The sequence below is a fragment of the Haliotis rufescens genome, unplaced genomic scaffold (assembly GCF_023055435.1).
Source record: "Haliotis rufescens isolate VD_foot unplaced genomic scaffold, xgHalRufe1.0.p SCAF_3, whole genome shotgun sequence".
NCBI classification, from domain to species: Eukaryota; Metazoa; Mollusca; class Gastropoda; order Lepetellida; family Haliotidae; genus Haliotis; species Haliotis rufescens.
In genome coordinates this window covers 44,495,186-44,518,153 of record NW_025964001.1, presented here as the reverse complement: position 1 = coordinate 44,518,153, position 22,968 = coordinate 44,495,186, and the positions used below count along the sequence as shown (strand labels likewise).

Genomic DNA, 22,968 nt, shown 5'->3' with positions numbered 1-22,968 from the left:
GTTTTAGAAGGTTAGAAACATAGAAATTGTAAATGTATTTCTAATCTACCACGTGACCTCTTTTTGTCACACCTTACAGCTCGAACAAGGAAGAGGCGGCCCCGAGGCCGTAGAAACCACATTTACGCTCCCGCGCGAACACGACACACAGGTCGAGGAGATATCTTCATCAATATGCTTTGGACGATGCATAATATAAGTCCAATCAAAGTACTCTTAAGAGCGAGAGACATTCTGTGGTAAGTTAGAGATATGAGCGACGAAGGCGACGAAGCCACTTCCTAAACGAGGTTATGGACGTGAATGGATACTCACATGTCTGGATAATCGAGGATGTCAATACATATGAGCACACCAGTGGCAAACCATTCTCAAGCAGAATTTAAGTCATTTTGTTCGATCTTATTATAGATCCTACAATGAAAGTTACTAATTACGTGAAGTAGGTTGTTTAGGGCTCATCACACATGTTCCAGGGCACCGTTCCATAACGGAATCTTCGCGCTTAGTCGGAAGTTTGTTTTTAGGATTGGGGGTTATGATGTCCTAGTGAGTGAGTAAGTGAGACTGGTTTTACGCTGATTTTTGCAATATTCCAGGAATATCACGGCGGGGACACCAGAAATTGTCACACATTGTACCCATGTGGGGAAGCGAACCCGGGTTTTCGGCGTGACGAGCGAACGCTTTACCAACTAGGCTACCCCACCGCCCTATGATGTCCTAGAGGTAGATCACTCCATGGTGAGGGGCCCGGCCTTTTACTAACCGTTGTGAAACACACATGTGCGAAACTGTGTTGCATATTTTGCGAGACATTCCATTTCAAGAAAATATATACGCTCATTGGTGGAATGTAACTACGTTGATTGATTGACTGGTTGTCAATAGATAGACATTATAGATTGCTTTTTGGGGATGATAATAAACATGATAGATATCAAAATAAACCAGAATAAGGTATGCTCTGCTGTGCTTCATAAGATTACCATAAATCTTTAGATTACTGTAGTTGAATAAACGTTTCCTCGTCTAGGTACATATATGACTCCTCTCCCTCAGCACTGGTGTGGGCAATGGCGGGGAAGAGATGACACCTACGTCCCTCAGCTTATCTGCATATTTCGGTGGCAGCTTTTTATAATTAAAAATAAAATGTCTTAGCATATCAGATTGGAAACATGGGTATGTTCCATTTGTCTCATTCCAAATTCCATTCCATACTAAACACTATGCACCCGAAACTGCTTATTAATAACATAAATCTAGGTGATCTTACTCTTTTGCACGTTTAGCTTGGTGATTATTCACACGCGTTAAAAATATTTTTAAAAAAACCTATTGTACTACATTTTGGGCCAATCAATGTACTTGTACATACGTTGGCAATGTTCTGTTATATTAATACCAGGAGATATTCATTCTGTTTATAGTGAAAAAAACCCAATGTAGTCAAATTTAAACAATAAGTAAACAGAAGCCACGTGGATTACTGTGAGACACCATTTGTATTTTACGCTTTTCATAATAATACAAACCGTCCACTCTTGTGGTGAGTATTTGTCATTGACATGCATATTACCTTTTATATACCCTCAATTTTGTCTTTGTGACCTGAATAAAATGGTGTTAGGTACATGTATGACCAAGTAAAGTAAGCCTGACAGTCGTGTGTTGGCGTTACAAACAGTAAATGTACATTTATGGTCGTACATTCTACACACATTCATACATCGAATGTACACAACAACCAGGCCTCCTTCACACTGGTGTTATGTCACACCAACACGACACGAGCAGTGAACTGAACACTGTGCTGTACCCTGTTCCTTTACCGAGAACGTGTCATCTATAAATAGATACCGTTGGGCTTTCCAGTGACTTGGGATATGCTTTGATATATGATGAATGCTCTCTCATGCTGTGTGGCTAGGAAGCGCAGCATAGCCAGGTTCCCTGATAACAGACCATCAGATAGGTAAGAGTTGTTTGTACATGTACTATACAAATATGTACTATGTGAAACACGTTTCGTTTCTGTATGTAACGTTTTCATGCAGTATAAATGGGAATACTACAAGCAAACATGTATTTGATATTTATAGAACCTAAATGCAGGCTAATAACAATAACAAAAAAGCATGACTCTATTGTGAGGTTATCTAGGACAATATCCATATGTATTTGCAAGCATTGCACTTGAGTGCATCAGTCTAGGTACACGAGGTTTGCAGTTAAATCTTTACGTCCAATATCTAGAGCATTTACATATCGTATGTGCCAAGGGGCCATTTGCATGAACTGTTGATTTAATATAAAATCAATCATTTGTCGATCATAGAATGCATAATACAGTTAACGCATTTCTTGTTTAACATTACTAATGCCATATCCAGTTTCGTGTGAAATAGAAAGTAGGTTTCGAGGTAAAAGTTCTATTAATAGATCGGACGTGTCTGTATAGGTTGCACTTGCGTCCATATTTGCATGGATACCTGCAAGGAGTAAGGGACCATTTCAAAAGTTTTGACACAAATCTAAATGCCTTAGTTTAGGGGTATGGGGGTTGTTGGCCATGCAGGTTTTCCATCCGACAAATTCAACATACCTGATTTCTCCTTTTTTGAATTAGTACCTCAACTAAGCAGCCGCCATTTCTATGTCACTGATCCTATTCTTATTCATATGATGTTAGGAGTTGTCATTAAATACATCTGGTCTTTCCACGAGATAGGGTTTCGCCGTCGCCGGCACCAGCAGTAAGTCGTTCTCATGCAGTGCGAAATGTAAAATTGGAGATACGATCTTTAAAAAACCTGATTTGCAACACCTAGTAAATAAACTTCAGTCGATAAACGTACTAAAAAGACACAAGAATGCCTTTCTTTTACAGTTGTACCCCGGTAGTTGATCTGTGAACGCAAGTTGGAACAATTCATAAATAAAAATGTTCCATTGGCATGCTAGGTTGCTTTCACATAGAGCAGCGGGGACCATTTTGTAAAACCAACGGTTGACATTTAACACTCCCATATGTTGTCATTTCAGTATATATTCGGTATAACGGATTAGCAACTTGTTCGTTTTTGAATGTCTTCACATTTAAGGAAATAATTTAAGAAGGTAGTAGATCTATACAATAAATGTTAGCTGCCATTAAGAAGAAACTTTGTAATTGAATATAAATGTACCATAGAATATCAACTAAGTCTGACAAGTGTTCGTGTATTATTCTCGTGGATGTAATCGTTTTAAGGCGTGTAAACTGAACTCCCAGGTCGTGTAAGGTGATTGGCCTTTTTAATGGCCATGTTAATATGTTGAATGAATCTCACTGGAAATGCAACAGGCTTGTATAAATCACATTGGACTCTGAAAGACTTTAAGTGCTTATCAAAGCCCTCTGACAGAGTTTAAATCTGTATTATAATAAAAATGGTTTCTTCATCTGTATGCACGTGTAGGCATGCAATTAATGTCATCAACTGATAATTCAAAATTATTACCATTGAGCTACTCTGTCGCAACTGATTATATGTTTTCATGTACACATTTTTTTGTTGGTCGTATAATTTTCAGCCAGTATGGCAAGATCGTTCAATCAACTATGTAAAGAAATGTTAAGCGAGTGGCTAGGAGAGAGGAAGCGGTTCAAGTTGTTGTTTGAAAGTGCAAACGAGTTGAACGTTCCCCATGAATTCCATAGACGTTGCGATAAAAAAGGACCGACGGTGTCTATCTTCTCGTCAGACAAGAACTTGTTTGGTGAGTATATTATGTATAGCAATGTCCAATCAAGTGTATTGTCCAATTAAATATCTTTGCGTCTTACAAAATCGTTAATGCTAAAACCTAACCTAAAGCTACTTCCTTCACAAACGATCCGTATCGTTATTGAGTGGCAAACAATTTATCTAACACAAATTTAAGTATTAAGAAACAAAAACACGAACCACTTTTTGAAAGTGACACATCCAAATATACCAACGCACTTTCGTATACATGACACTTCATCAATTAGGTGGCATAAAAAGAGAAAGATAAATCTATCCTCGGGTATGTACAAGTAAATGAAACAGCCCAGTGTGATTCGATTTACAAAGTATAAATATGTAAATTAAAGAAACGTTTTACAAAAACACTTCTCCAAATGCAACACCCATGAAAGGTATATGAGTATCAATGAGTATTTCAAACACTTAAAGTATATTGTATTGTATATGATATAGAATGCGATGACACAGATATGGATGATTGCATCTTCTCGGTTATAAAATAGGGGGGTACACTGCTGCAAGCTGGGAAGCCAAACCTTCACCGGGATCAAAATCGGATCGATCTGCTTTCGTCTTCAAGCTGTACGATCAAGGATCTTTCGATCCAAGGAAATATGACACTGATGACCACAACTCTTCAATCTATTGTCATCCTCTGTACGGTCCAACGTTTGGCGGAGGTGACTCTGCCAGTGCTAGACGAGATATTGAAACTAAGTGTGAGCGCCGCCCACTGTCCAGGCAGGATGCCATAATGAGGATTAAGACTGACTTGGGTCAGACGTACAACCGCCAAAGAAAACACAGAAAAGAAGATCTGATGACTCACAATCTCATTCCCACGAGATTTCAAGTTTACCAAGTTCTTGGTAAGATTCTTGTTTGTTTGTTTTATAACGACGCACTCAGCAATATTCCAGCTGTAGTGAGTGAGTGAGTATGGGTTTTACGCCGCTTTTAGCAATATTCCAGCAATATCACGACGGGGGACACCAGAAATGGGCTTCACACATTATGCCCATGTCGGGAATCGAACCCTGGTCTTCGGCGTGACGAGCGAACGCTTTAACCACTAGGCTACTCTATCGCTCCTATTCCAGCTGTAAATAATCGAGTCTCTAGACCAGACCATCCATTGATATCATGAATATCTATCCACGCAATACGATGACATGCATCAATCAAGTCAGAAGCCTGACAACCCGATCCCGTCAGTCGCCTCTTACAATAATCATAGTCGCCTTTTACGAGAAGCATGGGTTGCTGAAGATATATTCTACCCCGGATCTTCACAGATGTTCTTGGTGCACATTAATCACACTTGTAGTCACCACCAATCACTAAGAGAACACACATCGCATATAATGTCAGTCCAGCAGTAGGTATATGTGCAATCGTATATGTAAAAAAACTGTTACATATTGTGGCGACTTGCTATATATCAGCTGTGCATCTGTGAAGCCAGTTACATCTCCCATTCCCAGTCCTGCTGAATACATGTATTTGTCCTGTTAGATGCTTATATATATATGTCCTGTTGATCACATGTATTTATCCCGTAAAATGCATATGTGTGTCCTGCTGAATACATGTATTTGTCCTGTTAAATGTTTATATATATATGTCCTGTTGATCACATGTATTTATCCCGTAAAATGCATATGTGTGTCCTGTTGAATACATTTGTCCTGTTAGATGCATATATTTATATACATGTATGTCCAGGCGATTACATGTATTTATCCTGTTAAATGCATACATACTCTTCAAAAAAAAAAGGAAACGCAAAGCCAGATTTGTGTGAGGTAGGAAAATACATTTATACGAGGAACCGTACAAGGTATTGAGCCAAAATGTTGTTGAGAACACTTGGTGATTGTAGTCATCTCAGTTATCGGTACATAGGAAAAGTCCAAGGTGAAGGTCAGCTACCATCAATAACGCGTATGTCCCCCGTTAGAATCGATAGCGGCATGACATGTTCTGCCCATGGAAGAGACGAGTATGTGAATCACATCCTAGGGAATGGTAGCCCACACGGCCTGCAACGCAAAGGCCAACTGCTGCAAAGGCTGGGGTTGTGGTTGACGTCAGCGTAGCCGTCTATCCAATTCATCCAAAAGGGGCTCTATCGGGTTCACATCCGGGGATCTGGAGGGCCAGGGGAGAACATCAACATTGTTGTTGTGTAGAGAGGCTCCTGTGATCCGTGCTGTATGCGGTAGAGCGTTGTCCTGCTGGAATACACCGTTGTCGTTGGCTGCAATTGGGAGGACGTGTGGTAGGAGAATTTCGTTAATGCATCGTTGAGCCGTGAGATTGCCCTGGATATGGACTAAACCTGTCCTGCCATGATGAGAGATAGTTGCCCACATCATAACGCTACCCCCACCAAACCTGTCCTCTTCCCGTACGCAGTTTCCGACGTAACGTTCTCCCCGACGTCTGTAGACCCGTGTTCTTCGATCCCCTCGACGGAGGAGAAATCTTGATTCGTTGCTGAACCAGACATCCCTCCATCGCAGTTGAGGCCATATCAGTGCAGTCGTTGTTGACGATGTTGTCGACCCAATATGACGCGCCGAAGACGCCTTGCTCGTAGACCTGCTGCTCTTAAACGGTTTCTTACGGAAAGGTCGGAGATTCTGCGCAGTCCGAGTATTTGGGATGTGGTCGAGGTGGCTGTGGTCGCCCTTTAGCGTAGCTGGCGCAGTCGGATGTAGCGATCTTGGGCGGAGTCGGTTACTCTTGGACGTCTTTTATGGCCAAACATATCCGTTATGCGTTTCTCTTTTCTTGTTGTAAGAGGCGACTAACGGGATCGGATGGTCAGGCTCTCTGACTTGGTTGATGCATGTCATCGTATCCCAGTTGCGTGGATCGTATTGTATGGTCCAGATTTGATTATTTACAGACCACCGTCATAATATACCTGGAATATTGCTCGGCGCTAAACAACAAACAAACAAACATGTATTAAATTTTGTTCTGTTGCATGCTTGCATATGTCCCGTCAAATTCAATGGCACGTATAAACAAAAGCCACAACTATATACTTTCAGGAACAACTAAAGTTTTTTTTCAACTAAGTCAAACTTAATTTATAAAAGTATAATATGCGAGGGGAATTTGATGTTTTCTCTATCTTTTTCAGAAGATAAAGAGTATACATGTATGTCTTCCCCATGGACAACAATTAGTCACACAAATGAAGTAAGTACTGAAGTAATATGAGAACTCGTTTTCAAGCATTGTTCCCTATTTCGATAATGAAGTAGGACCACATTAACAATATACATATTATCAGACCGACTTAATTATATTTTCAGAGAATAAAGGAAGACATAGTAGCTTGTAGGTTGTCACCTGATCCCATAAAGATCCTACTTGTGAGTCGGCGAGATGCAGGCCAGTCGAGCTATATTCACAGTGTTCGCTCCGCCTTTAGAGGATATGTCACAAGCACCCTCTGCAGTAAAGGTGCAACTGAAAGTCGCACTTCCAAGGCAGGTGGAGAATTGATATACATGCATAAATATAATTCATCCATTTATCTGAACTTTTCTTTCAATGCTTGCATCTTTACACAATTATTTTTATATTACGATCTTTATGATTTAATTATTGATTTATGTGGATGCATCTGTTTGTTTAAACAAAACTATCAATCTATCAATCTATACATTTTAGTGGAAGGAGCATCAGGTCACAAGCGGACGAGACCGGACAGTTCTCAATTTCCGTTTGTGTGAGAGTCCGGGATTGGAAGCACCCATACATATTCCCCGTGTTGCAGACTCCTCTGGACTGATAGCGACAACATTCAAACAAATGGTAGGTTTATTGTTAAGTCGAACATGTTTTAGAGTCCAGTATTGTCGGATAATTTTGATCACCTTGAATATTTAACGAATAACGCGTTATGTCTATGCGTATCTGTTACATACAGGTGCGACTGGGAAGCCTTGTGGTTAAAGTGTTTACTCGTCAGGGTGTCGCCTTCCGTGATATTACTGAAAGCGCAATAAATCAATATTCACTCACTGTTACATTTACAGAATCACATGTATCGATTTAGTTTTCATTGGTTATTAGTTTATAGATTCAAATTTGGTACAATTTCAGAAAAAGTTGTACTCATTTGCGCAAGAAGTCATGGACTACTACGCGAAGAGCTCTCATTTGCAGAGGATGCAAGGCATTGTGTTTGTTATTGACTGTAATGACATTGATGACCTACCAAGAGATATTAAAAGGGAGTTCGACCAGCGGAAAGAAATAGCAAACAAACATAGTAAGTTCATCAAATGTATTCATCGTACTGGAATGAACATATGGCCGTAATGATAACATGCTACATAGTGATCCACCATTTGATACTCGTATGGGCAGGCGAGGGGGTGGGAATGGGAGGGGGATTTTTGTGCTGGGATGTATCTGAAAAAAATATTGTCTACGAAAATTCTTGAAAAAAATGATTATGCTTCAGACTGTTGAAAACATATATCTGTTTTCTAGGTAGCTGAAGCTGAAAAAAAAATCTAATCTCGAAGCAAAATCCAAATATCAAATGGTCGGTCTCTTAATGGATGGAGTGGTGAGGCTCGGTAACGTGAGGTTAGGTAACGTGGTTCATGGCGTATTATCATATTCCGACGGCATGGATCGCTGCTTATTCCCATACATTGCTTGGTGGTATGGTCGGGATTGCATTATTTACAGGCCATCGTCATATACCTGGAATATTGCTGTGTGTTAAACAACAAACGTAAATCATAATGTCCTTGTGATACTGTCAAAGGAAGCCTAGAGGCTAAAACCTTTGTTCGCTAAAGACCAGGGTTTTGTCGCCCCACTGTGATGTGGTTTGGAGATTGCTGAAAGAGACGCAAAACCATTGTCACTCACTCATGATGTCGTATTACTTCACAGTACACATTTGCATGCTGTGTAATATACATTGTACGTTATTAAGGGGATTGTTCATGATGCGAGTACCAAACGTTTAAAATGGCCATCTTACATTTATTTATAGTATGTACATAATATGACAATGCACCAGCGTGTTGCGGCTGTTTAATACAAGATGACATTTACATGTCATGTGTTATTTCGGACCATTAACTACTCTTTGTCCATGTGGTTAAGCTTATTTTCTTTCTGAGCAGAGATTCCACAAACAGTACTGCTGACAAAGATAGACACAGTGTGCTCGGTAGTGGACCAGGACCTGTCTCAGATATTCCATAGTTCCAAGATAGCGGATCTGGTTGGCAAGACAGCAGAGCTCATGGGGCTGCCTCGCTCTCACATCTTCCCTGTGAAGAACTATGTTCAGGAGATGGAACTGGAGAAGGATGTCGACCGCCTCACGCTGTTCAGCCTGAGGCAGATGCTAAGGTTCATACAGGATCGGCAGTGTGACTCTGTGCAGAGTCCAGGCCTTCCAGAAGATATTGTGTAGCAGCTATTGTGTATGCAGTGCAGTGAATGTTTCCATGGTAGTGATCCTAACGATCATATATAGACTGCATAGAAATGAATACTCGTTCGTTTCAGCCAAGTAGCATCGAACGTTTATTTATCATCAAGAAAAATTTAACCGTTCCTATACAGTGTAGCTTCTTATGTTCACATGTCATGTTTTTATGTTTGTCATGTCATGTCATGTGATATTGTCATTATCCCTTTATCAAAGGTCACAAACATGGTCTGCAGATTGTCTCCAATCCGCTTTATTTATTTTCCAAATCGAATATAGCCAGATGTTCAAACTTTCAAGAAACTCTATGCCTAGATAACCCTGATAGACTTTGAACAGTGGGAGTTTCTATTTTATGGTACCACAAGGCGAGTGTGGTTAATCTGCTTCACTGTTAATCCACTTCACTGGGAGTGAAAGTTAATCTCCCTTGACCTGCCTATTTAGTAAACAAGGACTCTGCCTGTCTTTTTATTCCATTCAGAAACTGTTCTTTTTCTATTTGTCCACGTCACCGCGTTTATAGACTGTCCTCACTTAATTTCTGTAATTTCTGAGTTTAGCCAAGTGAAATACATTTCATATGACATGGTTTTAGAGAGTGCATCCATATGGAGTGAAGCGTGAGAAATGTGGTTCTAAACATGTGTGTCACCCACAATATCATCATACCAGGTGGGAGTCATGCACATGAGCTTCCTGTGGGCTCTCAATGCCCTGCACATTCTATACTTGAGCCTGGTGAACAAGAGAGAGGACCAGGGTTCTGTTGGCAAGACTGTGGCTTATAAACTGAAAACGTACCGTTCAACGTAGTAGGGAAGGTTACACGTACATGTAAAACAAATAAAGTACACACAATTTCTAATTGGTTGTTTTTGCAAATACAATTACGTATACAGGTAAGCACTGCCACTGTGATACTAAATCTTACTGCGTTCCCAGCCATCGTGCCATATTTGTTCCTAGGTCACTCCAGCTCGTCAGTTACTTATCCTGGAAAGGTTAGATTCAGAACTTAAGGGAGGCTGTAACACATATTATAAGGACGCGATTTGTTTGTGGTATCCACGTGATCATTTAATATTCCCGTACCATTTAGTGTTTTCGTTCGAAAAGGAGCAAATTTCTTTTCTGTGATATTGGTTTGTGCGCTGCTTCAAATGAAGCTGCATTTCATTATATTGGAACAAAATACAGAATATACGTTAACAATATGCTGTTTGTATTTTGCAATGCCCATGTTAGTTACAGCATAAGTATGACACAATGAAACACGGTGACACCATAGCTGTGTCACAGCTGTATAATTACCCTTGTATTGTCTTTGGCCACTGTAATACTACAGCTGCACTATCAGAATCACATCATATGACAAAGGTCAAAAGGCTTTATGATATGGCGACTGCTAGCCATCAAAAGGGACGGACCATTTGATGTTGAACAAATATTGTCCCCGAAGATTAACCTCCAGACTGTTAATAGAAATGAAATCTGCAAAAAATTACATTGTTGAGACGTGTTTTTCTTAAAAAGAAATTCAGGCTCATAGTATTATATGAAACAGATATCTGGTTTTGTAGCTGTAGCTGAAAAATGTGTAATCTCGATACAAAATCCACGGCCCGCTCAGAATATCGAATGATCGCTCCCTCATAGATATCACAAGAAGAGATGTAAATATATAAATATAAATTATTGAATCACTGTTGACAACAAACTCGATATATCTGGTTTATGTCATGGAGACGCTGTTATCGTTAGGTCATCACTTATGTATTTATATTTTAAGCATCACGTTTTATTAGTATATATTAACATTTTTTCCGAGCTGAGAATGAATTCTTAATCTGTCCCATACGTTCGTTCAAGAAAACATGTGTATATCCATACCTGATTTCGTAAATGTTAAGTACATATTGCACAGTGTTCAGTGGGATTAATCTGAAATTATCATTTACACAAAGCAAATAACATACCATTCGTTTAGTCATCATTTGGCCCATGATATTGATATTCAAGGATAAAATCAACTCAGCATCCACTTTCATCTTTTTGTCGTTTTTCATGCCATGCTATCAATACCTCCATGTCGGAATGATGACATCTGATTGGTCCACGTGATCTTAATAAAATATTGTGTAACCCGCCTTGGAGGGGTATACATTTCTCAGTGGGGGAATGAATCTCCTATACCCCGCCACGAGCCAATCAGGCTGCACTTGAATATCTGAAAGACTGAGTCAATGGAAGTCACGTCACATAGCGCAAGCTAGTCTCAGCTCAATCGAACAGCTGTTTTCTATCAATTTTGAATTTTTTAAATAGTTTGATTATGTCATATTAAAACATGTCGGAAAGATAAATTCGTTTCAGCAGAATGACGAGGGGTACACGGCGCTACTCCATGTAACCCTCGTGATTCTGCTACAACGAATAATGTATCCCACCTGGGAGGGAAATACATTTCTGAGCAGGAGAATAAATCCCTTACACCCCGTCACATAGAAGACACGCTTTACGTGGATTTCTGAAATCCTTTATACCCTGCTTCGAAGCAAAAAGCCGCTCGCCCCTAGTTAATGAAAGTCAAGAAGACAGCACAAGTTAACCTCAGCGCAATCGAACAATTGTCTTTTCTTATCAACTTTGAATTTGTTTGAATTCATATATCTTAAAACATGTCGGTAAGATAAATTACCAGCACGGACACCGTCTGTGTGATCAACCCAACAGAGATGTCAGCCTCAGACGAACTCATCTTCTTGTTGGAAAACTGTTAATTTGTAAGTTATTGTCTTGCACATACTTATATAATACTTGTGTTTACTGTGTATCAAATGTAAAATATTTGCTTTGTGGCGTATTTTTACTTTTAGTTTACGGTAAATAAAATGTTAAATATTTGCTTTGTGACGTATTTTTTCTCATTTATGTTGACTTGCTAAACACTTTGTTGGAGGGAGATGGAATACAAGGAGAAGCCGGTAAGCAGATACCACTGGTCGCTCGGGTCTATAGTTACAGCTATCTTACTATATAGACTACACTCACTGTAAGGAAGGAATCTGTTACACAAGTACATATCATCTCCTTATAGTTCCTCGTCCACAACTCAACCCGAGCACATGTGCACAGCATGTCACACCGCGCAGTTTATTGCTGAATCCATCTATACTCGTGACGAAAGGGAAATAATCGCACATTTTCGTTTTTTTTCACCTACTCAGATGCTTATTCCCACGTCACTTTGATCTTACAGTGAGTGAGTGGGTAAGTATCTGAGAATGGTTTGGCGCCGCTTTTAGCAATATTCCAGCAATATCACGACGGGGGACACCGGAAAATGGGCTTCACACATTATACCCATGTGGGGAATCGAACCCAGGCCTTCGACGTGACGAGCTCACACTTTAACCACTAGGCTAGACTACCCCACCGCCCCATAATTTAGTGTAATTACTTGAGCCCCACTATATGTACAATTCTCGGCTTATACAAAATAAATGCAACCGTAGATGTTATGGCGCTCAAAAAGGTTAATAAAAACTATACGAATGCTTCGTTCATTTGTACCGAGAACTCTGAATCCTCGACGCTGATTGGCTCATTAGAAAGTTCACTTGGCGTGACCTGCTGGACGTTTGGCCTCAGATCTTGACGTAGAGAAATATATATAGCCCGGCTCCGAGAACACGGGGAATAAATACATTTGAATGAAACTCTAATCAAGATTCATTTGGCAATTTTGCTTCAGCTCATGCAGAAATTAAGCATTGTTCTGTGGTCCATTTTGATGTGACTGTTTCTTTTGTAAATATATATTTTTAAATAAAATGCTACTCCAAGAGATATCCTATCTGAGGAAAAGATCTAATTGAATTAGAAATTGTAACTGGTTATTAGATTGACTGCAATTTCATACTTCATTCAAAGTGCACAACTCAACTGTTTGGATAACGTCGAAACAATCTAATTCTAAGTTCACCTGTTATTCGAAATTATATCCTTTTAAACCTCTCATAACTTGAACGCATACAATATGCCACACAGAGTTACCCCCCTTTACCGTAATCGTCATTTTTCCAAGAAACCACGTGATAGGAAATCCCGACACCAAGCACACAGCGAGGCAAGTTCGAGACGAACAGTTGGGCAGGTGGTGTAATATTTAGTGGCCGTGTCAGAGAGTGTGCATAAAGCAGTGGAATTATTGTAACGGTAAACCCATTTTTGTTATTTTGATTTCCACCAAGAATTGTAATTGTATATCACACCCACGCTCAGAAGTGTTGATCTACTTTCGATATCAAACTCTGTTATCGATCCGAGATAGGACCATTCATGAACAGATATTTGTTACTAATATGAATAGTCAGACCTGACACAATGACATTCAACGCGTATGTTACACGGGGTGACCGAATGTAAGCACTACTAGCGTATCGCCAATGTTTATTTCCACAGCGAGCTGGGTTAGTACAACGAGTTGATCGAGGCGGTTGTAAAATACTACCGGCAGGCGCAATGGATGTTGTCCGGTGCAAGTTATTGCATTGAGTGGTGAAGTTTGTTTGTGTGTTTGTTTGTTTGTTGTTTAACGCCGCACTCTGTACTATTCCAGCTGTATGACGGCGGTCTGTAAATAATCGAATCTTGAACAGACAATCCAGTGATTGATATCATGAGCATCGATTCACGCAATTGTGATACGGTCACATGAATCAACCAGTTCAGTCGCCTCTCACGGCAAGCAAAGGTTGCTGAAGACCTATTCTCTACCGGATCTTCACGGGTCGAAAAGACTACTAATCATGTTGACGTATAAAAGATGTATAACTAGATCATTTGGTGACGTGTTTAAAAAAAAATAAAACAACATGACAATCTTTGCAATACAAATTGTTGCCCGAATTCTTTGCTGGCAGTTTTGTATTTTAATTGCAGCGCATCCTCTTAAAAAGAACGAAACAAAAACAGACATCACAAAATAATCTAAACGTTCCAATTGTGCATTTATTTAACGAAAAGCAATTAAACTAACAAAAAGAAGGCTTTAACACATGGTGCACATGACAGACATATGAAAATAAGTCATAGTGTGTAGAAATATTTTTTCAGTGATCTCCTGGCGCGTCAGTAGATTTAGGGGGCAAGCCCGAAGTAATGTAGGTGTGTGTATTTCCACCAGTAGGGGTGTGGTGGTGATACAGAACTATCAGACCGAATATGTGGTGATGACCCTGTGACAAGAAACACGCGATGTTCTCTACTGGCTCAGATTAGAAGTGTGTATAAATATGACCCTGCATGTATATGTAAACAGGTTCTGTAGTTCACTACGACATACGCGTTAACCGTTCACGTTATATTAACCACAATCATATTGTCAAACTAGCGAGATTGTCATCAATAGAGTGCCATAATTCATTTCACACAAACAATCTGATTGACAATATTAATGACGATAAGTTTCTTTATTAATGTATCTCCATTTAAACGTTTATTGCTAAAAAGTTGGAAGGCATTATATACCTCATGTTTATTCCAACGCCTGTCCTGTGTTAACATGACACCAACTGTATTTATTGTGTTATTAGATGTCAACACGTTGACTAAGTTTTTGAAGAAAAATATTTGTTTTGTAGGGATGTTATGACAATGCACAAACTCATGTCAATGAATATCATGATTTTTCGAAGATTTAACAGCTATCATGGGTTAAAATGTCGTACTTTGTTTAATTATGTCATTTCATTTCATTTCAAAGCAACAGTCTGTGCGAGTTCCTATGATAACAAACTATACAGGTACATGTAAATAATTAATGTTTTATAACATCAGATCATGGAGCAAACTCTGAAGAAGAAGGATCAGAAACAACTTAACAAATGGCTAAACGGAATGAAAGCCTTTGAACTCCTGTACAAGGCCTCCCGTGATGGTTGCTCCAACACCGTCTTCCACCAGAAGTGCGACAACAAGGGGCCGACAGTCACAGTCTTCTACAACACGTCTGACTGTGTGTTTGGAGGGTACACCTCAGTCAGTTGGGACTCCACTAATACCTACAAGGTCGACCCCACAGCATTCCTATTTCGTTTGTATTTCAAAGGTTCGAACAGCCCTAAGAAATACCCAACCACAAATGGTACCAATGCAATTTACGGACACGCCAACGGTGGCCCCACCTTCGGCGCTGGTCATGACATTCATAGTTTCAACGGGACTGTTGCCTTGAGTGGTAGATCCTTCCCGCTCAATGGTTCTATGGCTCCTGGGACAACCTACGTCATGACGGGCGACAATGCCGCAACACTTGCATGTTCCAGTCTCAACTGCTATGATGTGGAAGTCTACAGTGTGAAAGGTGGGTAGGTCTGATAATTTCATTCAAAGTGTTATTGGCATAAATAAGCTTGATAAGATCCGATGTCTTTGGAAAACGTTGTGATCTGACTTCCTGAACATGCTCTGGAGGAAATCCCAGTTGCGATTTGTTCCCGAGCAACCTATGCTAGTGCAAGAGGCAACTAAATGGATCTTACAGCCAGTCTCTGTGGCTTGGTTGATTGCGTGGCATACTTTATACGTCGTGGATCGCTGCTCACAATATCAATCACCGGAATCTCTTTCCCAGAATCGATTATTTACAGGCCGCCGTCATGTAGCTGGAATTTTATGGCTTTAAACTACAACCAAACACTATTATCAATATATGTTTTTGTAATATAAGATTACTGAAACACGCAACAAAACCTTTGCAGATGGAAGCGTTCTCAATGAGGACCCATGGAGACCAGTGACAGATTCCAATCCAAAGGTAAACAATCGTTTAACACAGTTAACCAGTGATGATAGGACTGTACTGTTCGACCTTTCTTGCGGATTCTAAATCTTGAGACAGTTAATGCGACCGTCTCTGTAGTCTGGTGGATAGAGCGTCTGCCCGGAGTGAGCAGTGGTTCGATCCCAGGCCGCGTCATGCCAAAGGACGTTAAAAAATGGTACTTTTTGTTACCCTGCCTGGCGTTCGTATTAAAGGGATATGAATATATTGCAAGTGATTCCGTGGCATTTGATTGCCAAACCCAGTAATATATTTTTCGTTTATGTATACGTGAGTCGAAAAAAGATTTTGTTTTCGCCTGTTTTCGAACTACTGTTTTTGGATTGGCTGATGATAGATGAAGCGGGCTTTGTTCCTCCTTAGTTGCGCTTTATTCCGTTGCTGATTTGTCTAAACGATTTACACAGTATGTAGACCGGTATTTACGATATTCCCTGGTACATCGACACTGGAATGTGCGAGAGGAACAAAGCGAGTACCTGAAGGTACATGGATCTTTACCGAAGTCTGTCAAGGAAAACGCATGACATGTTTCAAGTATACTTTTGTCTATTAATTTAAATATGCCTATAGGTTCAGAAAGTCTTTGGCCGCAAGGCGTCACTCTCCACTGTTATATATCACAGGGATTGGGAGCTGGCTTTGATGTGGACATCCTTGTTTGTTTTCCTGGAAACATACATCATGTATAAGGCAGCTAGATGTTACACAGGTGCATGTGTTTCAGGTTCTGAAATCTGAGATCGAAACATATTCCCCCATCGATGGGGTGAAGGTAGGACGAGTTAACATTCTACTGGTGGGGGCGGTAGGAGCCGGTAAATCAAGCTACTTCAATACCATGAACTCAATCTTCAGAGGTCACGTGACCAGTCAAGCCTGCAGCGGAAGCGCAGAACACAGCCTTACGACGAATGTAAGTCTTTTTCTTTGTAAACATTCTGTTCGAAAGGACCAGTGATTGAAATTAAAATCAAGTCTACACATTTGTGATATCTCAAGTGATATCTCAAAAGTAAATGTACTGGAAGCGACGCAGGAAGAAGACTTCCTTCCTCCACTATTCGATATTTTCTAAGTCTCAGACACTTAGAAGAAGTCCCATGCAACCTATGCTAGTCGCAGCAGATGAGACCCCTGAAGTTCCGGGTTATGATCAGTCTTCAGGGATCGGGCGGTCAGACTCGCTGACTTCATGCATGTCATTGTAACCCAACTGCGTAGATCGATGTTCATGATATCAGTCACTGGATTGTCTGGTCCAGACTCGATTATTTACAAACTTCCGTCATATCGTTGAACAGAAAAAACAAAACAAAATCAGATGACTGTTGAAATTGGGTGCTCAGGCTCGGTGACTTGATGGATCGCTTGTAACAGCAGCAAGACGGCGATCAATCACTGGATTGTCAGGCACCCGTCATCTCGCTGGAATATTGCTGAGTGTGGCGTTAAACAACAAACAAACACACTCAGGCTCGGTGACTTGATGGATTGCGTGTAACAGCAGCAAGACGGCTATCAATCACTGGATTGTCAGGCACCCGTCATCTCGCTGGAATATTGCTGAGCGTGGCGTTAAACAACAACAAACACAAAGACTTCTCCCTGACACACAAATGCGTAATGGTAGTACATCTATTCTCAGTATTATTCTACATTTACAGCGCAACGTATTAGTCAGTGAGTGAGTTAGATTAAACGCTGCCTTTAACAGTATTCCAGTTATATCGCGGCGTGTCAGCTTAATGTGGGAGGAAAGCCCGAAATGATTCAGGTCTCAGACATTTATCTTTTCGGTGAAACCCGCGAGCACGGGTATGGTGCTGACAAACCTAGAAACATAATCGTGGCGAACCTGGATTCGAACCCACGTGGAATTATAGGTTTCTGGCGTGCCGAAGGGACGCAACTCTGCAACGCGAATCGCGGCGCCTTAGACGACTGGGCCACAACGTAATGAGCAATGATAATACGTAGAATCAACATGTGGTTTCTCTTGCCGACAATCCTGGGATATTAAAAGCTTTTCGAAGACATTTTGCACATGCTTTATGAACATATATGTCTTTTAAGATTGTTGTTGACATATTTTATAGCCGCATTTAATACCTACACGCGGGAGGTCTTTGAGAAACAGGGTTATTCAACCCATTTCGAGATTTATCCTTGACTTAATTCCCATGATAAAATTAAAATAGTTACAAAGTTGATATGAATATATTTCACAAATTGATAGATCCTTGTTTATGTTAAACACATGTACGTAGAGTAATGATAAACACCTAAGCGCTGGATACTATACTGTGATATATATTTTCTCGTTTCTCAGTATCGGAAGTACAAAGTCCGATCCTGCGAGACGGGCAAACCCCTGAAGTTCCGACTGTGTGACACCCGAGGCTTGGAGGAAGCACAAGGCCTGGACGCTTCTGATGTTGTAGCCATCTTGGATGGACACCTTCCTGACAAATATATGGTACTTCATCACGTTACGAACTAGATAGCCTCATGTCTCCTCGATACTTACACTTGAACAGAAAATTATGAAAAAATGTACAAAATTAAAATGCCAATTAAAAGCCTGCCTTCGTGAAGGTTATCCAAATATATTCTTGTGTAACGTATTTCGTTTCAGATACGTTAATCCACAAGTTATGAGCTACCTTAAATCGTTATGCGGATTAATTCCCCACTCTTCTTTTAGTATGAACGGACAGCCATGATGTAAATTGTATTTGTATAAATAGTGGTCTTTGTTCAGCAAATGTATATTTCTTTGGGGATTTTGGATCAGAATAGGTCCCCGGTGGTTGATGCTTGTCGGAAAGTCGGTTCTTGTTGTCGGACTTTGTGACTTGGCTGCTTCCTTGGCACTGTACCCTGACTCTTCTTTGACTGTTTACCTATCTGATGTCTCTGGAATATTGCTCTCAGTGGTGTCAAACAATATTCACTCACTCACGCAGAATATGTTTCGTATCTAACCTACTTCTGTGTTCCCAGTTCAACCCAGCTGTGTCTATTTCACCCGACACTCCAGGATACAAGAAGTCCCCAGCCACAGAGGACAAGATACACTGTGTAGCATTCGTCATGGATGGCTGTTCTGTGGATGTGTTCCCTGACAAGATTCTGCAGAATATTAAAGCTATACAACAGAAAGCCAACCAGAGAGGTACACAAGTTCAAACATTTTATATACATTTAGGGTGTGCCGTGAATCGCTGTATCCAGTTTAACACCTGAAACCGATGAATATATTATTTGTTTTGAAAGTACATTTACTTCTATACTACCTATATTAAGCCTATAATGCTGTCGGTATCTTGCTATCTCGTTGAGAGGTACTACTTTCAAGTGAGACCTGCTGGGAGGTTTTACATTTTAACTGTAAGACTAAGGTTTTACAGATGAATTGACAACCTCTTAATATGCTTCTAATGTAGAATTTAGATTTCTTGAAAGTCACATTTTTTCAGATGAAAATATCATTATTAGTATTGTAACTCACGGTTTCCTTCTGGGCAGGTGATGAAATTGTGTTCAATCTTACATGTCATGACTGTCTGCATGCTGCACATTGTCTCGCCCTCTGTAATCGAATTCGTTTTATCCCGTGACTAATGTATTGTTTCACTATAAGGTATCCCTTTGGTTTCTTATTCATTATGGTATTTCTTGCATTGGGACGGTACATGAGTCACTTAATACACTCCTTAATACACGCTTTTCCCTGATTCGAGATTTTACATATTCAGCTAAAACTTCGGAGTGGCGTTTTAAACAGTAACTGAAGGGAGGTAGCAATACGTTGTGTGCTGAACTTTATTCATTGCTGCAGGTATACCACAAGTGATCATCTTGACCAAGGTGGACAAGGCCTGTCCGTATGTTGAAGAGGATCCGGGTACACTGTTCTACAGCTCTGCAGTGAGCGAACTGGTGGAGCAGGTGTCCCAACTCATTGGGCTGCCCCGTGCCCATGTTCTGCCTGTGAAGAACTACGAGAAGGAAATGGAATTGGTGGAAGACGTGGACGTTCCTGCTCTGATCAGCCTTCGGCAGATGCTGAGGTTTGCTGATGACTATCTCTACAACTTCCTGGATGAGGAAGAAGATTAGAGCTTGAATCATATAAACGTTGGTTTCCATGTTCCGTCATTTGTTGCCCTTTGTATTTCAAGGTTTAAACACAGGTACTTTCTGTTTGACTGGTGAAGACTGTCGTTTTCAGCATAGATTTTTCAGAACACATTAATAAGATATTACATCCTTGATGAGGAGAAGGTGATTAATAAATATGTGTAATTATTTAACTCCATTTAGTTCCCATGTACCGTTTCTAATCGACAAAATGAATAATTCCTTACATTCACAAACGAAGGAGAGACTATGCTCCATAGTCAGGTGAACATATCCTCCCCACATACGCACGTATACATATTTGTTTAAAATTGCAAGGCCAGCCTCCTGGCCCCAGACCTATCTTCTTGAAGCGGCACTGCATTGGCAGGACAGCGATTACATATAGTTTAGATGTTGGATTAGAACAAATGTTCAATGTAATCAATACACAGTCTTTTCATGATGGACTTCTCTGAGTTTCCACAGATTCTGGAACCAAGTATTTATAAAGCGGCGACTGCTTTATGTACGCACATCTACTGTTTGAATATGTTTTAGGATAGAGATGTTACACTGTTTCAGCTGTATTTAGTCACAGTGTCTGTATGATGGTATAACGTGATATGACAAGTTGAAATATCAGCTTTATATTTTATAATATTCAAATATGTATACTGGACCTAGTCAGTTCTATATTTTCAAACATTTGATGACATGGGCGCTTTGGTTACAGTTGCTGGGATTCAAGATATATACTCCCGATTTGATGTTTTTGCTAAAACATTATAGGGTCGATAATTTCCATGCACGTATTATTAACTTACATTCTATTTTATAGACAGTTTTACATTGCATTATTTTTTGCTTAGTAAGACCCTGTTAGCATGACTGGGTATTTGGTTATGAATGATATGTTTGATTAGATGTAGATTCACTAACGAACAATCAGCACAAACCTAAATGATCTCTCTTATCAACAGCAGATATCTCAAACGTAATAGATAGGTCATTATTGGGTCACTTACATGTAACGAGTAAAGAATCTTGGAACAGCGACGATGTTTTGTGCTGAAAACAATCGTGATGTTAAGTTGTATGACAAAAGTCTACAAACATGACATGTTAGCTCTTTCTAGACAGCAAAAGAGAACTCCGATAAAGAAGGATAGAGAGAGACACATCTTCCAGACGCAAGATAGTTAACTGACTATAAAAGTCCAGTTTTCACCCTTGCCGAACTAGGCTGGAATTACGGAGTTACATTGTGGCTGGACTAACGAGTCAATGCATAGTCCAATCAAAATCGCAAACCGAAATCTAAATCAGGTTCGTAAACTGTCGTTCAGATTTCGGTAGATTGCAGGATTTACAAAGCATGTGCACCGCCAACTCGCTTTCAGCAGATATTTTCCAAATCTTTTCATGTTTTAATCAAGGTGGTCACGTGATTTGATGCATTTCGCGATGTAAGACCCGTTTAATCACAATATAGATCTTGATTAATGATCAGATCGTCCAAACCGGGCGTCACCATTTTGTGTGAAGCAAATGCAAGTGATACGAGGGGTGGAATCTGATTAGTCCATAGGAGAGGCTTAGAAGGGCCATAACTGGTAATAGCCACTGGTGGCGCTACGATCGAGCCCAGTAATTCCAGTCTAGTTCGGCAAGGGTGGAAACTCGACTTTTAAAGTCAGTTTACTCTCTTGCCTCGGGAAGATGAGAGAGACAATGCCCTGAAGGGCAAACATTATCTATTATTAGCCTTTGATACAATGGTAGACAGATGGCTTGTTGTCGCTGAGTTGATGATGAATGTGTGATGTTGCTAAGATCAGAACTGACGCTTATGTTGACATGATGTAAATGTTTTCCGTGGAGTTTACTGGTTGTCAATTAAAATAATCCGATTAAAATATACGTGACCGCTCAGCAGCTTTTGTCGTTAATGATTGTATGAATGCTGTTATTGTTATTTCTAGCATGATGGTAGAGTCTTTTGTTCAAGCCATTGTGGGTGGGGAGGGGCTCATATTGTTTTGAAAACTATAATCGTAAATATGCTGGGAAAAGATTATTTCGTCCCACCCGATACAAATAGTTGGGGGCCTTCGGGTAGCCTAGTGGTTAAAGCGTTCGCTCGTCACGCCGATGACACGGGTTCGATTCCTGACCTGGGTACAATGTGTGAAGCCCATTTCTTGTGTCCCCTGCCGTGATATTGCTGGAATATTGCTAAAAGCGGCGTAAAACCATACCCACTCAATCACTCACTACATATAGTTGCGAAGATCGATGCACATGATCTCATTCACTGGTTTGTCTGGTCTGATTACTTACAGACCACCATCATATAGCTGGAATATAAGTGAGTGCTGCGTTTAACAACAAACAAACAAACAAACAAACAACATATAATGGGATACTAGAGACCAACCCCTTCCCAGAAGTGTTGTATATAATATTCCAGACTGGTTATTCCGGGTTAATATAAGTGTTCTCCTGGAAGCTATGCTTGTCTTTAGGGCCGACTAAATGGATCTGGTGGCCAGGCTTGTTCAAAATGTCGTCGTACCCCATACGATGTGGACCACTGCTCACAATATCAACACCGGATTGTCTGGCCCAGACTGGATTATTTACAGGCGTCCGTTATACAGGTGGAATGTTGTTGGGTGTGTTGATTTACAACAAACAAACACTTGAACGGGTTTTTTCCAATGTGTTATATC

The 22,968-nt window shown here is 40.3% G+C and overlaps 2 protein-coding genes across 5 annotated transcripts; both read left to right on the top strand.

Annotated features, from left to right (window-relative positions):
- Nucleotides 1-10: 10 nt before the first annotated feature.
- Nucleotides 11-12,165, top strand: LOC124124178 (interferon-induced protein 44-like). Of its 4 annotated transcripts, none has more exons than XM_046487294.2 (8): nucleotides 11-1,978; nucleotides 3,707-3,765; nucleotides 4,280-4,645; nucleotides 6,931-6,989; nucleotides 7,106-7,282; nucleotides 7,467-7,610; nucleotides 7,902-8,070; nucleotides 8,945-12,165. In XM_046487294.2, the coding sequence occupies exons 1-8, from the start codon at nucleotides 1,902-1,904 to the stop codon at nucleotides 9,238-9,240; spliced, it is 1,347 nt and encodes a 448-aa protein (XP_046343250.2). In that variant the 5' UTR covers nucleotides 11-1,901; the 3' UTR covers nucleotides 9,241-12,165. The 4 variants fall into 4 exon arrangements, with proteins under 4 accessions (XP_046343250.2, XP_046343234.2, XP_046343261.1 ...); XM_046487278.2 differs by having other exon boundaries at nucleotides 3,580-3,765; XM_046487305.2 differs by lacking the exon at nucleotides 3,707-3,765 and having other exon boundaries at nucleotides 662-1,978.
- Nucleotides 12,166-13,326: 1,161 nt separating this feature from the next.
- Nucleotides 13,327-21,556, top strand: LOC124124209 (interferon-induced protein 44-like). Its single transcript, XM_046487339.2, has 7 exons — nucleotides 13,327-13,479; nucleotides 15,103-15,628; nucleotides 16,026-16,081; nucleotides 16,836-17,024; nucleotides 18,441-18,587; nucleotides 19,115-19,286; nucleotides 19,953-21,556. Exons 2-7 carry the CDS (start codon nucleotides 15,106-15,108, stop codon nucleotides 20,231-20,233), a joined length of 1,368 nt encoding a protein of 455 aa, XP_046343295.2. The 5' UTR covers nucleotides 13,327-13,479; nucleotides 15,103-15,105; the 3' UTR covers nucleotides 20,234-21,556.
- The last annotated feature ends 1,412 nt before the right edge of the window (nucleotides 21,557-22,968 follow it).